Raw genomic sequence first — 17,336 nt, 5'->3', positions numbered from 1 at the left:
TCACAATAACAAACAGACCAGTGGAAGGTAAAGAAAAACATTTCATATCTCTGCAGGTTTTTTGCCGTAATGTTAACAGACACTTCGGAGCCTGTCAGTGGCAAAAACAAGCACTTTTAAGGGACGCTAATTGACAGTGCGCAATTGCCTGTTGGAATTACATTGCAGCCAGTTTCGCCTTTGCAGCTGCAACTCTCTGAATATTGGATCATATTAAAAAATTGTTGTCTCCTCAAGTCACTTAGCAATAAAAACATGAGGGTCCAGGTTGAAAAATACCTGTTTCCCTTTAAGATTGTAATACTATCAGAATAACAGAATGCTCGACATTTCTATTATAATTTTCAGAATCAAAGTTATTTTTGTATCTTGAATACAGTTTTTAATGTACTGTGAGTGATGTTTTTTTTTGGGGAATGAGCACTCAAGTTCCTCACCTCTTTGTCAACCAAAATTGAACAAAAACTCACCCATTAAAGTTATAGGGTTTAACATTCTTTATTCCATTAATTCAATAAAATCAGTTTGAGGTCCTAAATGTCAGCTAACTCCTATACAAAGCACAGCACAGATTAAGTGAAATGTGGTAAAGGTCAAACAGGTACAGGACACAAAATGAGACAAGACAAAGAGGTGATACAGAGTCTCCAATTGCTGTCAAACTTTTTATCAAACAGAACCTGAAAAACAGACATATAGGCAACTGAGGGTTCACAGTTTAAAACTGCGTTACTGAGGCTTGAATAGTGGAATCAGTCCACTGAGTAGGATCAGGCGCTCTTTGTCTTTTCTCCTTGATTCTCTCCAGCTTTTATTGCATCTGTTTACAGTCGCTGTACTTGTCAGTGTGACAATGAAAAGTCAAAAAACATCCCTCTAGCCTTAAAAGCATGCAACAAATCCACAATATACCGAAAACAAGCATCCTCTAATAATCCTATTAATGTCTAAAACCCAGAGAATATCTGAAACAAAAACAAGTTGACCACACAGTCAAAATAAGAAGGTGCTTTGACTCTTATTTCAGAGAGAAAAAAGTCTGAGACACAAATGCTCTATGAAAAGTGCACTTTGTCTGGTCAAACTGGTCATAAGCAGCACTTTATTTGGAGAACAGGGGGTTTGCATAAATTGCGTGCTGATGCATCTGTTCTTTTGTTGTATTCTGATAACTTATGCTCAAAAGTTGTGGGCACTGTAAATAATGTATGTTTTAAAAGTAACAAACACAAAATAATGTTTTTTTTTCTTTTAAAACTACAGTATCGGAGGTCTTAGAGGCTGCTCAGGGTTTCAGGAATAAGGCCAACGGACGTGTGTATATCTGTGTGCATGTGTGTGTAGGACTCAGAGGGAAGATGTGTTTACGTGTCACTGAGTGGACCTCTGCTGTATTTTCACATTTGGGCTCTTTATTCTTCTCTTGTGTCGCTTTCCTCTCCTCTTGTATGTCCTCTGCTGAATCTTTACGCCTCCAGCTCAAAACCCAAGCCGACTTTGTGCCCACCACCGTTCACGTTCTTCCCGTCGATCAGACCTGAGAGAGTGAGCTTGACTCCTGCGGGGAAGATGGCCAGTGTATGTGTCAAGTCGCCTTGACTATGATCTTTGTATTGTTGTTACAGAAATGGAAAAAGTAAATCAACTAACCTGGCCTGAGGGTTTGTGTGTATCCAACTCCAACAAGACAGGCGTTGTTGACTTTGGTCTGTGAGGAGAACAAAACATGATGTACAGGTAAGATAGTCATGAACACAGCATTTGGAGAAAGACAGTTGTTGAGTCTCATTCCCAGGTCATAAGGTAGGTAGGTAGGCAGTTGAGAGAGTTTTATTGGCCGCAGTAGTGGCTTGGCTTGGGGTGGCAATGGTGGCCTGTTGGACTGTCAGTCCACCACTTTGGTCCAGACCAAAATGTCTCAACAACTAATGGATATGAAATTTTGACAAGATGTTCATGATCCCCAAAGGATGAATCCTAATGACTGCAGGATTCCTGCAACATAAGGCAAGTTACATTAAGGTCTTTTATTAATGCCACTTGTAATGAGAATAAAGACCAATTTTCTAATAACCTATTGAAGAAATTGTCTCGTCTCAGTGTTAAGACACCACAGTTTCTCTGCTTTCTGTGTAGGTGTAAACCAGAATGTTGTTTGGAGATTTGTTGCTGCTGCTGCTGCTGCTGCTGACTCTGCTACTGTTATCAGAGATGGGGTTGGAGGCATTGCGGAGGTGTTGCGGAGGCGTTGCGGAGGCAAGGGTAGAACATAACTGGGAAATACCTTTTGTTTGTCAGCCAGTTTTCTCTGCAGTTTTGTGTCTCTCATTCTGCATGTGGGATTCCACTGACTTGATTCCCATTGAAAAACATTTAGAATAAAATACATGGAGCCTCATATGCACTACCTTGTACCAGTTTCAGCTATGTTGCAAAGTCTGACAGTGACAACTGGCTTGCGGACGGTGGATCCTCAGCTCTGAGCATCCCAGACTGAAACAAAATGAGTTGTTGCTGCTATCCTGATCTGTGTGACATTAATGCGAGAGGCATTTGGTAAATGATCTTAAAAAATACATGTTACCAGTTATTTTGAGATTTTACATTGCAATGTCAAAAAAAGATTCCTAAACTCCTACTTCCCATGCCTTAGCATTTTAAGACTTTTGAAAGTTTTACTTAAGACATTTTAATATTAATTAAGGCATTATTAAAAAATGGCTAAATAAATGGCTTTTAAGACTTTTTAAGGATCTGCAGAAACCCTGTGACTGTGGCGATCAACTGACTTTTCTTTTCACGCCACCAGCAGGGGCTGCTAATGTTTTGGGTAAAGTAACTTGACAGCTTTTGAATGAGTTATCATGATATTTGGTACACACATTCATGTATGTCACCCTCAGGATTAATTATAATGACTTTGATGATCCCCTGATTTTCAATTACTGGCATTATCAGGTCAAAATTTCACTTTGCCAAATACATGCAGAGTTAATAACATCCACATCAGCTTCGGCTGTTTGTTGTGTATAGTGCTAATTACAATATGCTAAACATCAGCATGCTAATATTGTCATTGTGTGCATTTGACTCAAAGCACAACTAATTGTCACAGAGATGCTAGTGTGGCTGTAGACCATGCATTGTTTAATCAATTTCTCTGACTTGGGGGGTGCAAAACAGGGAAGACATGTCAAGTACTTTTTTTAAGCAGTGGGAGAGACACTTAATTATATTTTGGGCTAAGGGGCAGGACATTCAACTTCAAATGGTTATATTTTGTATTTATCTTAAATACAATCTGAATCCCAAAACCCGCTGGTGGCTTTCAAAGGCATGATTTCTTTAAAAATGGCCAAACCAAACTATTTATCACAGCTAGAAACATGTAAAAACATAAATTATTAATTTTCAAATTGCCAACAGTTCCTAAAAACATCATGAGCAATGTAACACTCACCAAAATCACTTTATTTTACATCTTAGTTAAAATTTAGTCAAAAAAGGCCAGATCCTGTATAAAACATTAAATTCTGCTCACTTGCATACATGACAATAGTAAAAAAGAATAATAAGGTACTCCAGGTTTTTTTTTTTACTTTTAACTTTAAAACATCAAAGTGTGAATTTTTGAAACCTAATAACCTCGTCCTGCCAAATAGCTGATACTGTTCTAGACGGCCGCTGCTGCCACTGTTGTGAATGTTATGGTTTATTTGGGACAAAGGTAATTATGAACATGCTGCTAATGCTGGCTGTGTGCGCACGGTGATGTGTGTGTGATGTGTGGGCTGGCTGTCACGTGGCTATGATGCACCCATATTCTGCTGAAGTGCACACACAGCTTGTGCGATAATGCGATTTGTAAAGAGAATTTGCATTTTGCTTAAGAAATTAGCCGTTTTTCAAGATAAACTAGAATTACCGCTTTGCAGTATTTATATTTCAGGCCTAAAACACAGTCACATTTTGGCCACCCTCCTTCTCTGATAAGTAAAGAACAGTCCCTAATTTCTTATGCATTGCATAAGGACAATATATTACGCAGGTATTATCACTTCTGAAGGTTTTATCATTTTAAATAATGATTTGAGGTCAGTTCTTACAGACAGGGAGGCATCCTTATCCAGCTGGTATTTAGCTCCAATCCCAAAGCGTGTGTTGTTGCTGCCAGCCGTCCAGGCCAGGTGGACCGCCGTCTCCAAGTTGCTGTTCACCTTTTGGTAAATGGAGCCACCAAACTCGGTGCCGTCATTTCTGAAATACAAAGCACAGATACAGAGGGTGGGGATCAGCAGGAACAGATATTTGTCACAACTTGATGTTTCATCCTGTGGAAATGTTTCCTCTCTAATAGCTGCCCTCATCTAGTGTCACTTCCACTTCCTGCCTCTCTTTACTTTGATGTGGCGACTCACACGCTGGTGTGAAGCTGGAAGTCACCGGCCTTGTATCCGAGGGCGAAGTTGTTCTGGCTCACTTGAGATTTGGCTGTGTCAAAAGCCAACTGGTAGCCCGCCAGCCAGCCCTCGTAGCCCAGCACAGCAGCTGCGTGGACGGTGGGACCGGCCATGTCGAAGTCCAGGTCGCAACCGACATTTAAATATTCCCGCTTGTACCCGGTCTTCAGTTTGGCGCTCTTCTTGCTGCAGAAGGAAAACAAGAAAAGAGGGAATGTCCTCGAGATTAGCCAGTACTGCACTGTTAATAAGTTTATGGTATACATCTGTATTGACTGACTAATTTATTCATATTGTCCATTTATCGAAGACTACTTAGCATGAACGGGATTGCACTTACCCAGTGTTGGGCACAAATGAAGCGTCCAGACCTAGCTTCAGGCCCTTAGCCAGCTACACACAGACAAACAGACAGAACACAATGAGGTAATATTCTATCTGAAAATGAATATGTTGATGTTGGAGAATTATTAAACAGGCTAGTAAAAGTAAAATTCTGTAATCAGTGGTGGAATCTAACTAAGTACATTTACTCAAGTACTGTAGGCTATGTAAGTACGAATTTGTGGTACTTGTACTTTACTTAAATACATTTCAGTGCCATGCAGCTTTTTATTTCTACTCCACTGCATGTCAGATGTAAATCTTGTACATTTACTCCACTTCATTTTTTGATAGCTTTAGTTACTTTTCAGATTGTAATTCAACATCCCCGTTCTTTCCAGTGAAAACAGCATCTCCAAATGTGGTGATGTTTCTGATAAACTGAAGGAGGAAGTGTTTTTCTGAGAGGTTGTAGCTAGCTGTTTTCTTCAGTATACTGTATAATCATCTGAAAATAAGAATTGTTGTGTTCTCCTTACATTAGAGTGAGACGTTTATCTCTACATCACATACTCGCCATGTTATACCACAGTAAAAAAGGCTATTTGTGTTTTTGCAACAGCCACAGTAATTGCCGCCCTGGTTTTTGTTTTACTCAAATCTGTTTTATTCACTCTTTTTACCACTTTAAATCTCCAGGTCCATTTGTTTTGTAAAGGAAGAGACCCCAGCGGATAATTCGGCTCGTGATAAGAAACCTCCTGAATGTCTGGATCAGAAATGGTGAGCACATTAGCAGGTGCTGGGCTTGCAGCATGTCTGTAATGAGCTGAACAGTGTGGGAGAAAACCCGATTTACTGCTTTATTCAGTGTTTTTACCAGTTTAAATCACCTGGTATGTTTCTTTTGGAGAAACTGGCTCCCTGTAAAAACCTCCTGAACAATGAACGCTAAAGGAATTCTAACTTGGAGAAGTTTTATCTGGTTGCAATTTGCAATCCTCACCACCAGATGCCACTCAGTCCTAAACACTGCTCCTTCAAGTGAAGTTTTGAATGCAGGGCTTTTACTTGTGGTGGTTTTATCTTCATAGTGTGGTACTAGCACTTTTACTTCAGTAAAGGATCTGAATACGTCTACCACCACTGCCTGATATATATTCTTCTTGAAGAACTTAAAATGACTAATATCTAATATGCTTGTTTGACCTCACCTGGTCCTCCATGGTGATTTCTGTGGTGAGAGTATTGTCTGTGTTCCATTTCTGGCTGAAGTTCAGGCCTAGGTCATTCACTTTGTACTTGGTCTCCAGGTGGCCTCCTGACTTCCCTGTGTCTGTGTTGTTGGAGCCAGAGGTGGCAAACTCCTGCAGGAGTAAGAGGGATGATGTGATGAAGGGGGGGAATGGAGATGGAAAATGAGGTGGGAAGGGAAGCAGAAAGGCACATTTGAGCTCAACTACAGAAACTAGAGGCAGAAGGGGAGAGAAGGCATACAGGGATATAGACAAAGGCGTGGGAAACAGGCATTGCTTCTCTGCTTTTTTTCTGCCAAACAATCCCTCTCAGGTTTGTATGGCTGGTTAGGTAAAGGAAGAACTAGACCTTTTAAGACAGAGCTGGAAAATTGAAAATATCGGAGGGACTGTGAGGGAGAGGTTGGTTGTGAAGGTTGCTGTTACGGCTGCAGCAGTTGTTGGGGTAAGACTGTCACTAACATGAGCTATCGCTGCAAGGAAACACTTGGCAGAAAGCCTTCACACATCATCTACACACAAACACATAACTGGTATCACTGGCTTACCCGGCAGAGCACCTGTGTTTAATTATGCACAAACACCCTCTCTTACCATCTGATGGAAACATCCCAAAGAAGAAGCAGAAAAAAAAGAGAAAAGAGAGAAAGTTAGGGAGAAACACACAGTTTTCATGCTCACTGGGAAGCAGCAAAGTTTAGACACAGAGGGAATACATTTACAATGTTTTTCCAGCGAGGTTTGAGTTTTGTGGCATGTGGGAAACACTGTATCCAAGTGCTCATTATGGTTTTACCATGGCAACAGGTTTACAGCAACACAGACACACAGCATGCCTGGAGTTAACTAAACACTCTGTGAAATGGAGTACTTTCTTTAGTCATGATACAACATGTTGCTTGAGGTAAGAGAGTAAGGTGTGAACTTGTCAGGTGGATCGAACTGTTTCAATATGATGACTCTGTAGGTTAGACTGAGTTCATGTCAGGCAATAAACACCCTCTGACATGAAGCGCAGCAAGGCCGTGAGTCAGTCAGCTATTGGGTCTACATCGCAGAGTGAGAGAGAGGCCTGAACATGAAACTTAAACACACTACAGGCTTATGGAGACAACAGCAGTACTTACAACACCACTCTGGGACTTAGTCTTAACGTCCAGCTTCAGAAGTCCATATCCTGAGAGAGACAGGAAATTAAGGAAATTGAGAAAAGAAAAACAGAGGGGGTGGGAAAATAACTTACATCCTTGTGCTGCACAGCATGGGTCTGAAAACAGCTGCAGCAAAAATAAACAGCGTGCATTCAAAGTGACATTGGGCAAACAAAAAGTTCTCTAATATCAGTCCTGTTTCAGTACAAAAAAATAGCAACATCATATCAGTAGTATATTCATATGTTGAGTTACCAAAGCCCTTGTTGAAGATGTCTTTGGCAGATTTCCCCAAGTCTGAGTATGCAGGAGGGACGGCCATTGTGCCTGAGGAAACAGACATACCCATTGTAATAAGACACACATACAAATACACACTTCACTGCATCAATCCGTCTAGATGCATAATTAAAGAGATTATCCAGCAATTGAGTAACGCACTTCCATAAAGTTGGAGGACTCACAAGGGACAGGTTAAAAAAAGAAAGAAACATGGTCAAAACTGATGCAGCAGAGGCCAAAATAATGTGCAGATTTTTGGTCCCTAGCATGGGCCACTTTTAGAAACTCCTGGATCCTACATTTCCCATAATACAAGTCCATAGTTTCTTTCATTCCCTACATAGTAAACACTCTTCCAGTCAGACTCAGACTCCTCCAGTTTGTAAGACAGAGCTTTGTTAAAAATGCCCGCCCTGCGCTCTGAATCACAATTGTGTGTCCCACTACTTCTTTATATCATTGTACCTTGAACTTTGACCCTCTTGCTCATATATCTGTCACAGTATGTAGCGAGAAATTTATATTATATATATTTATAGTATAAAGGAAAAGTATGCATTTTGGAGCACAGAAGATCTTAATGTTATAACTTCATGCTGAAAACAAAATGCCATTTTCTGAGCTCAATCAAGAGAGCTCTGCTGCTGTACAAAACAATAAGCCACTTTGATGTTACCTATTGGTTTGTCGACCCCCATTTTTAAGCCTCAAGTTTGGTATTTCGGCCGTCAGCATGTTGGTTTTTTGGAGTCAGAAGTGACCACATTTAGACATGAGGGTGGAGCTATGAAGGAGCGAGGGGTGGATTTGACACACACACTGCAGTGATGCCTCATAGACAGCCTGCAGGTCAAAAGGGTCCTCCCTTAATTTTGCGTAACAATTTTTATGCCTTAATAAAATGTAAATGATTGAGTTATTTAAAAATTCACCCTCTGTAGCCTATAGTTGTCATGAATGTACGACATCTATTGCATGTCTGTCCGTCCTGGAAGAGGGATCCCTCCTCAGTTGCTCTTCCTGAGGTTTCTGCTGTTTTTTTTCCCCCGTTAAAGGGTTTTTTTGGGGGAGTTTTTCCTTATCCGCTGTGAGGGTCCTAAGGACAGAGGGATGTCGTATGCTGTAAAGCCCTGTGAGGCAAACTGTGATTTGTGATATTGGGCTTTATAAATAAAATTGATTGACTGATTGATTGAATGTTGAAATTAGCTATAAAGACCAAAATGTTTTTTGTACCAGACTGTAAACCTTATTTTTTTCTGCTGTAAAGTTGGGCATTTTAACCTGGGGGTCTATGGAGATTGACTTGCTTTTGCAGCCAGCCTTAAATGGCCAGTAAAGGAACCTCAGTTTTTGGCACTTCCACATTGGCTTCGGGAGGTCCCTGCTTGATTCTAACATGCAGTAATATATTCACGACAGTGAAATTACACACTCACTTCTCTGTCATTGTTATTTTTATAGTTATGCTCTTTTGTTGTTTGTTATCTTTCTGATTATTTTGTTCACTTAAACAATTCCTATTCTTAATATCACTATCCAGTCAACTGGTCACCCGTCACTTAAATGCGCTGTCATCTGTCTTTGTGGCTTCTGTCAGCTGACGTTGAGCTGTCATCTATTTGCAGCTCAGTCGATGTGATGAATTTTCTGCAGTGAGAGGATTGTGGGTCAGAATAGCCAGAAAAGCATGCTGGCTTGCGTGCTGCAAAATGCAACCGGATGTAGTAGAACATCCTGGTATTTTTGGCATACTGCATTTGACATACTATGTATTGAGACACACTAAATCTTTTCTGGTATACTAAATAGTATGGTAGCATGGTACTGGAACACACAGCTAGTCTCTAAGACTTTTGTCAGGCTCCCTTCACATTAAAATACTAGAACAAACACTACCAACAACTACAAGCACCTCCATGGAAGATGAGCAATGCAATTGAAAGAGCACTTCTGAAATGCACGCACATGTAACACAATATATTTGCTCACACACAATACATCACAGAGAGCTTTTCTACCATATGTATACTTGCAAACAATCATCAGTATGCACATTTGTCTCAGTTGGGACACCCCACCATCTGGAGGGGGCCTGTCTGTGTCCAGCTTCTCTCCGCCCCTCCATCTTCCTTGTGAACCCTATTGATCGCCTGGCAGCAGTCCATTAGCAACAGCGGAGGTTGTTAAACTAATGAGACTGATTCACTTAAAGGAAGAGGAATAGAAATGTGCAGGAGCAAATATATGAAAAGATCACACAACCATCTATACAGAGGCTATTTTCTGCAAGACGTACCATTGTCTATCAACATGAATAATGTTCCTGTTATGGTAGGTTTGTGAAGGAAAAGAGATATGATATGTATGATTTTGAAAAAAAAAATACTGTGCAAGCCAATGCAGTAGAGCTAACCTAAGCAGTAGCAGGTTTGGTTAGTCAGCAACTACGAGTTCTGCACACCACTGCACTGCACCGGGCTTCAGACAGTCATCAGGGTCCCCTGGCTCAGTGTGTGTGCACACTCTTTGCATGTGCGAGGAAGACATGTTTGACAAGGTGACTTTGCAGGAGCATTTAGAATACCCTGCACTCACTTATTAGCCAGAGCTGGTTTAATATTTTACTAGTGACTGGACTTCCTTTCTGAGCTTTACTCCTGCTGCTCCCTCCACTATTTATCTCACCAGTCACATCTTTTTTGCAGACTATGGAGACTTTGCTTTGGGTTATGCGCCTTCTATAAGCTAATAAATCAGTGAGACAGTACATAATATCAAAATGTTGTCACTGCAATCAAACAAAGGGTAAAGAAGAACAATTCCCATATATCTAAGGTTATTGTCACTGCAGTTTAATCTTAATTCAGGGACCCTGATGATGCGTCATGTGTCTCTCTTTACACAAACCCCCTCACTCACCATGTCCCTTGGGTGCGTGGTGATGACATGTTCCACAGTGGTCTTTGTTCTCTGCCTGCTTGCCTTTTCCTGTCTTGTCCTGCTTCACCTCACTCTCCCATCCTTTCTCTGCCATGTCTCTTCAGGAGAGGGAAGTGCAAGGAGGGACAAAGGAAAACTTTGGCAAGTGGTCCGGCACTGCTTTGACAGCAACAGTGCACAATATGGGGGTTTGCCTGCAGCTGCTGTGAATATTAGCATGTTTCTTTAGCATGCAGTCAGAGCTCAGAGGTCTCCTTTCCCCTTTAACTATTGCATCACATTGTGCAGTATGTGCACAGGCCAGCAGATGAAGAACACATGTACTTTGTGCATAGCATTTAAACATGATAAGGCCTGTGTACAGCCCCACTGAGAGATGGCATTTCTATCAGACGAAGAACACTGATAAGCTGTAAGACGGGTACAAAACACTTATCTGGCTGAATAAAGAAGCCTCTGCGCCCCTGACAAAAGCATGGAAAACACTGCATATCATACAGGTGATCATCTGTTTGCAAGTAATACATCAACAGCATGTTAGAGCAGCTGTGATGCAACTTCTTGTCACAGTGTCCTTCACCTTTCACATGTCACTACAGCCAAGATAAGCACAGTCCTATATGTACAGTAACCTCTCTCTAAATATGCCTTTTCCACATGCTGTGGTGCTTACAGTCCCTGAAAACTTGGTTTAAAATCATTTCTTTGGCATTCTTTTGTAATATTAAATATTCATGACTAAATGTGTCAGTCAGAGTTGAAGTTCAGAAGCATCTTTAGCTCCAATTTATTAATCCTGCAACAATTGTGTTTGTTTTTTGTGTGTGTGTATATGTCGGCCACCATAGTTAGCAGCCCCTCCACAATGAGTCAAACAGCATCAGAAAACACTGATTTGTAACATCTAACTGCTTCATTCAGCATTTTTACTGGTTTAAACCACCAGGTTCATTTGTTCTGGAGAGGAAGAGACCTCTGCTAATAAGCCAGCTCCCGGTAAAAACCTCCTCAACATCTGAATCTTAAGTTATCAGAGAAAAAAGGTTACACTACATATTAGCAAGTGCTGGGCTAGTGGCCTGTCACCAACAAGCTGAACAGTATTGGATAAACACTGACTTGTAGTGTTAAACTGCTTTATTCAGTGTTTTTTACCGGTTTAAATCACCAGGACTGTTTGTTTTAAAGAGGACGAGACCTATACAGATAATTCAGTTCCTGGTAAAAACCTCCTGAACGTCTGGATCTTAAGTTATCAGAGAAAATCCATGAGCACACATTAGCAGGTGCTGGGCTTGTAGCCTCTTTGCTACAAGCTGAACAACATTGGAAAAACACTGACTTGTAGTTTTTAACTGCTTTATTTTAGTGGTTTAAATCACCAGGTCTCTGTTTTGGAGAGGAGGAGACCTCTGCAGATAATTTGACTCCTGGTAAAAAAAAAAACCTGAATGGCTGGATCTTAAGTGATGAGAGAAAAAAGGTGAGCACATCAGCAAGGAGCTGAACAGCATTGGAAAAACACTGATTTTTAAGTTTTAGCTGCTTTATGCGTTTTTTTACTGATTTAAATCACCAGATCTGTTAGATCATAGGAGACCTATGCAGATAACTGAGCTCGGGGTAAAAATCTCCTGAACTATGAACATGGAAGGAATCCCAACCGAGAGTTTGTGCTTGGCACATGGGAGAAGTTTCAGCTGGTTGCAGTCCTCACGACTAGATGCCACTAAATCCTATTCAATTCAATTCAATTACAAAATTTCTATACACTGTTCCTTTAAGATCTCCATCTTTCTTACAGGGAAACACCTGACCATAAACACAGTATGTGTCATGAAGTCCTGTCTGTCTCTGTTCTCTCAGTAATGTCTTCATTTCTCATATGGTAAGCAAATATGTGGCAGCTGACCTGCATTTTGCTGACCACGCGCAAGTCCTGGACAGTCTTTGTCATTTCACCCGACATACACTCCTTCTCTGCTCTGTACCCCCTCACCTCCTCCACCACACAGTCCATTTTTGACCCTTTCCCTCCTGGCCTTCATCTCTCAGTCTCAACACGCAGCTCTAAATTTAGCCCAGGTGAACCCAACACTACAACACATGTGACCAGAGTTTCGGCATGTGTCCTCCTCCAGGTTCAGTCTATTAAAACCCCCATGAAAACAGATTCATTTGTATTGTACCTCCACACTGTATTTATATACAAACACACTCCTGCCACTCAGTTTAACACTTTCATAAGCTGCAACCAGATGACAGTCTTGACTGAGCTCAAAGGTCAAAATGACAACCATAAACAACAGAGGTATGTGATAGGAAAAGGGCAACCACGCCAACAAGAAGATGGTGGATGTGTGAGTGTAAACAATCATACACAGACAATTAATATCTCTATAATACTATATCTTTAATGCAGTACAAAGTCTGTATTAGCTATTTTTCCTTGTTAACAAAGATTAACCTGTTTCATGAGCTTGTTGTAATTTAGTCTTGACAAATTTTTACTTGTGCACAAAAAAGCAGTTCCATAGTGACAAATTTTCACCTCACATATTAGACATCTGGGGTCTCATTTATAAAACAATACATAGGATCCATACTACAAATTTATGTATGTATGTATGTACATGTACTTTCAGGCCTGGTTTTGTGCATATGCAATGTTTATGAATGAGAGCCCCGCTCCTAAAAATTGTGTACAGCCGTTAATATGTTATGTACATGGCAATTTTTTTTGTTTAGAATACCAGTTAACTGATTTAGGAGATGTTTGTCCTTTCACAGAGCACTAGCGTGTTACATCAACTCATCTAAAAAGATGACCAATTTTGATTCTTACTACCTATAATTCCTATAAACTACCTATAATTCTTACTGCCTAAATAATTATTGAGAAATGTATTTAAACGTTTTCTTTAAATACTCAATGCCTTTGTCTATGAAATGTCAAACAGCAAACAGATGTATCAATCAATGTGTCAAATGTATGTGTTTCTTTGTCCATTTCAGTAACTGCTTATCCTGTTAGAGGTCTTGGGGGGGTGGACTAAATCCCAGCTGATGTTGGGTAAGAGGCGGGGTACACCCTGGACAGGTCGCCAGACTATCACAGGGCTGACAGGGTAGGGCTGTGTTTATAGGTGTGGACGCAAATTGGAGAAAAGCCATCAACCTCTTGGTCTATGTGTGAGGGTGAAGCCAGTGTGTTGAATGTTAATTTTCATAAATGTCTAACTAATCCTGAAAACTGGTACTTGTTTTTCATCTGTCTTATTATTCCAATGACTAATAATTGTAGCTAGGGCTGGTTACTATATCAATATTATATTCATATTGTGATATGAGACTAGATATGGTCTTGGATTTTGGATTTTGTAAACTGCTGTAGCTGTTCTATTAATTGCCTTTGCCTGCTTAGTCTTTATTATATCCACATTATTGATGATCTATCAAAACTATCGTCTTTAAATGTGAAAGTACCAGTGTCAACAGTATTTGGTCAAAAATATCGTCATATTTGATTTTCTTCATGTACTATTGAAAAACAGCAAGAACTTAGCAGTTTAATATGAAAAAAACACACACATGATAGATGCTAATTAGCAGACACTGAACAACAAAACTAAAATTGTGCCAACAGTCAGTTAGCCAACACTAGCCGAACCCTCAGATAAGATGAAACCAAGGCAAGTGTGTGTGTGGCATATAACAGGAGGAATGTGTGGGTGTGAGATAAGGTCAACTGCAGTCAAGTTACACTAAGACAATTTATAGCTTGAATGTAAAGAGCATGAGGCAGTGATGAATTTGTTCCATAGTGTGATGTGTTCAGCATCCAGTGGGTTTTAAAGCTGTCCAATGACATCAGTTAATTTGTCAGCACCTGCTGTTGTGTACTTTGATATGGGTCTTATAATGCTTGCTGCAGTATCCTGTATTGTTATTTATGTGTTTGTCGATTCAGACCTATTAGAGAAGTACATTGGATTTTCACTGACATCTGCCATATTACAGGATTTTCCTAAATCCGCTTTGCCAGTCTCTGTATATTGCCAGTAAATCAGTCTTCTTGTAGACTTGCCATTTGTCTATATTTGTTTGTTTGTTCCTCCTTTTGTGTAATTTTTTCCTCTTATTTTCTTTTTTGACTATTCATTTTATTTGTCATGTTTTGTCCGATCTGCTTTGCTCTGTTTAAAAAATGTCATAAATATATTCTTTTAAAAAAAACAGACCTATTTCAGAACTTTGGAGAGCGACATGATCAAAATGCAACCAAATAACCACGATTATGTCTCCAACCTAACTGTGATGTTTGATTTGCCTCACAAATACTCAGTGTAGGTCACTAATAATACTAAGCACACTATAATTATATAGGAAGGAGCGTGCGTAAAGGTGGCCAGTGCCAAAAGAGAACGGGCCATGTTATGTAACTAGTCATGGACCTTGTGCTTCGAGACAAAAAGTCATATAATAACAGGATTTATGGCATCACGTCGCCCTGTCCCATAAGAGGACGAGTGTTTTTATACGCCAGATGCGTCCACTCCTGACTTCCATTGTTCGTGCGTCTCTCAGACGCGTACTGCCTGCAGAGGATTTACCATCACTGCAGCAGCTTTTTACAAACACAAAATCTTCTTTTCGGGTACTACAGTCTGGATATTGCACAGCATTGGTAAAATAGGCTACTTTAAGATATCTCAAGACAATAGGACACCCATTGATTCTCCCATCCACGTCACATTCAAGTAAATACATTATGTAAAACTCTTTTTGTTAGGATGAGTTTCCAGGTAGTTTACAGCTGAAAGTCATGTTACATACAGGCCTGGACTGGCATTAAAACCTTGGCATGCCCGCTCCTGAAGCTGCTGCTGCTGCTGCTGCTTCATACCCACCCCTTTATGTGCGACTCATATCTCTCACTGACAGTCAAAGCCACAGCTGTAAACAGCCGAATTGTCATGCAGATAAACGAGATGAGTGAATAACTTTTTGAAAATAATGACTCGCTAAAGTGAGTTATTTCTTACCTTTATATGTGGGGCGGAGCGCGCAGAGTTAGACGACGCTGTCGGGAGCAGCGGGGCACAGTGAAGGAGAAAGCAGAGACAAACACACTGGGCAGGCGCGAGTCAGACCTCCGGCCGAGGGCGGGGCCACTGAGTAATTTGACAATGAGCAAGAAAACTTATCAAAGAGTGCGCTGTTCACAACTGTTTTACCTCGTAAACATTAACGCCGAGAATATCTCTGGTGCTCCGCGTGTGTTTACTTTGGGATAGGCCACTGTGTCCGATAATATCATCCCCATATGTCTATGATACAGTTTTATCATGGTAGACTATTCATACAGGCTAAATATCTATAAAATGCTGCAGACTAGGCTCATTACCCTCATTACCAACACATAGCTACTTACTCCACAACTTGTCACTAAAAATAAAGCTTGTGTGGAAAGTAAAACTCTTTTATATGTTGGTAGTTTAACTTGCAGCCACACAAATATGAGGATATGTGCTGTTTACAATCCAGTGCTGCTTAGAATTCATTCTTTCAAACCCAGCCTCAAAGCTCATCTCTTTCAAATAGCCTATTCAGTATGACTCCTGTCCATCTAGCCACACACATCAATTATATACACAGAATTTTGTTCACTGTAAACTTGTTGTTGTTACTTTATTGTTTCTCTTTTTCTCTTTTTATTCCTTATCTCGTTGTTTTTTAAAATCTGCTGTTGTTTTCTCGATCTTTGCCTGTAAGATGACTTTTGAGTGTCGTGAAAGGCGCCTATAAATAAAATGTAGGCCTATTATTATTATTATTATTATTATTATTATTATTATTATTATTATTATTAGCCTATTATTATTGCAATGCCTGGGTTTTATTATATATTTATTTTATTAGTGTCTGTGCCAGTGTGAAACAACTGTGGGAGGCACAGCTGTGGAAATGCTGCATTTGTTTTGGTGTAATAAGACTCGGACACCACTCGGGGGCAATGACCTCTAACCAAAAGGCATTTACGTGGCGTGAATGAAATTTTGCCCTGACTTTCAGCTGTCAGGCGGACCGTGCTCTCAGGTCGTGTGCAGTGTACGTTCCCATAACAGTCCAGCAATCAAATATTTATAGTTTCATTCAAATTAGAAATAGTGCAGATCAGGGCCATAGTTGTGGACTGAGTGTTGCGGTCGTACTGAAATAGGAGTCGGTGTTTGGTAAACCTGAAAGACAGTACACAGGGATCAAACAAGCCCATTGCATGAACCTGCAGGATTACAATAGAACTACACCTGCTAGAACTTAACACTGCTCTAAAGGCAGCGAACAAAATGTGAACACATACTTTTTGTTGTTTCACAAATGGTGTTAAAATGATATTTTTTCAGTGTTATAAACTGAAATACATATCTGTCTGTACTGTAATCTGTTAGCCTATATTTTATATATTGTAGGCTATAAAAAACACTTGTCAAGACTAACTACCCTTGTGAGTCATATATTGGGCCAAAATATCATTATTAATTTTATTATCGCTTCCTTATTATTATTATTGTTATTATTGTTATTATTGTTATTATTATTATTATTATTAGCAATCACTTTATGACTTGTCTCCAAACTAATACGTCACATACATAACTGACACTGCTTGCAAAGTATTTGGTCAGTAAGGGACTGTTCTTTATTTATCAGAGGAGAGGGGTGGCCGTTTTTTTTTTTGTTTGTTTGTTTGTTTTTAGTATTTTGTACTTAAGCGTATTACATTCACTTGACAAATAAAAAAAAGCCCTGTTTTTCTGAGTATTTTTTTTCCCGTTTTTCAGAGTAATTTATTTATTTTTCTGTTTTTTGGTATAATTTTTTCTGTTTTTCGGAGTAATTTTTTCCCTGTTTGTCAT

At 39.9% G+C, this 17,336-nt stretch overlaps 1 protein-coding gene across 2 annotated transcripts; it reads right to left on the bottom strand.

Annotated features, from left to right (window-relative positions):
* Positions 1 to 479: 479 nt before the first annotated feature.
* vdac3 (voltage-dependent anion channel 3) lies at positions 480 to 15,571 on the bottom strand. Of its 2 annotated transcripts, XM_049578234.1 has the most exons (10): positions 15,462 to 15,562; positions 10,396 to 10,514; positions 7,447 to 7,518; positions 7,168 to 7,217; positions 5,999 to 6,151; positions 4,801 to 4,853; positions 4,419 to 4,646; positions 4,107 to 4,257; positions 1,651 to 1,708; positions 480 to 1,558 (listed from the first exon to the last, which is right to left on the bottom strand). In XM_049578234.1, the coding sequence occupies exons 2-10, from the start codon at positions 10,508 to 10,510 to the stop codon at positions 1,467 to 1,469; spliced, it is 972 nt and encodes a 323-aa protein (XP_049434191.1). In that variant the 5' UTR covers positions 10,511 to 10,514; positions 15,462 to 15,562; the 3' UTR covers positions 480 to 1,466. The 2 variants fall into 2 exon arrangements, with proteins under 2 accessions (XP_049434191.1, XP_049434193.1); XM_049578236.1 differs by lacking the exon at positions 10,396 to 10,514 and having other exon boundaries at positions 15,462 to 15,571.
* Positions 15,572 to 17,336: the final 1,765 nt, after the last annotated feature.

This window comes from Epinephelus fuscoguttatus, linkage group LG6 (genome assembly GCF_011397635.1).
Source record: "Epinephelus fuscoguttatus linkage group LG6, E.fuscoguttatus.final_Chr_v1".
Classification (NCBI taxonomy): Eukaryota; Metazoa; Chordata; class Actinopteri; order Perciformes; family Serranidae; genus Epinephelus; species Epinephelus fuscoguttatus.
The sequence above is the reverse complement of the archived record's forward strand: the minus strand, read 5'-3'. Positions and strand labels throughout refer to the sequence as shown.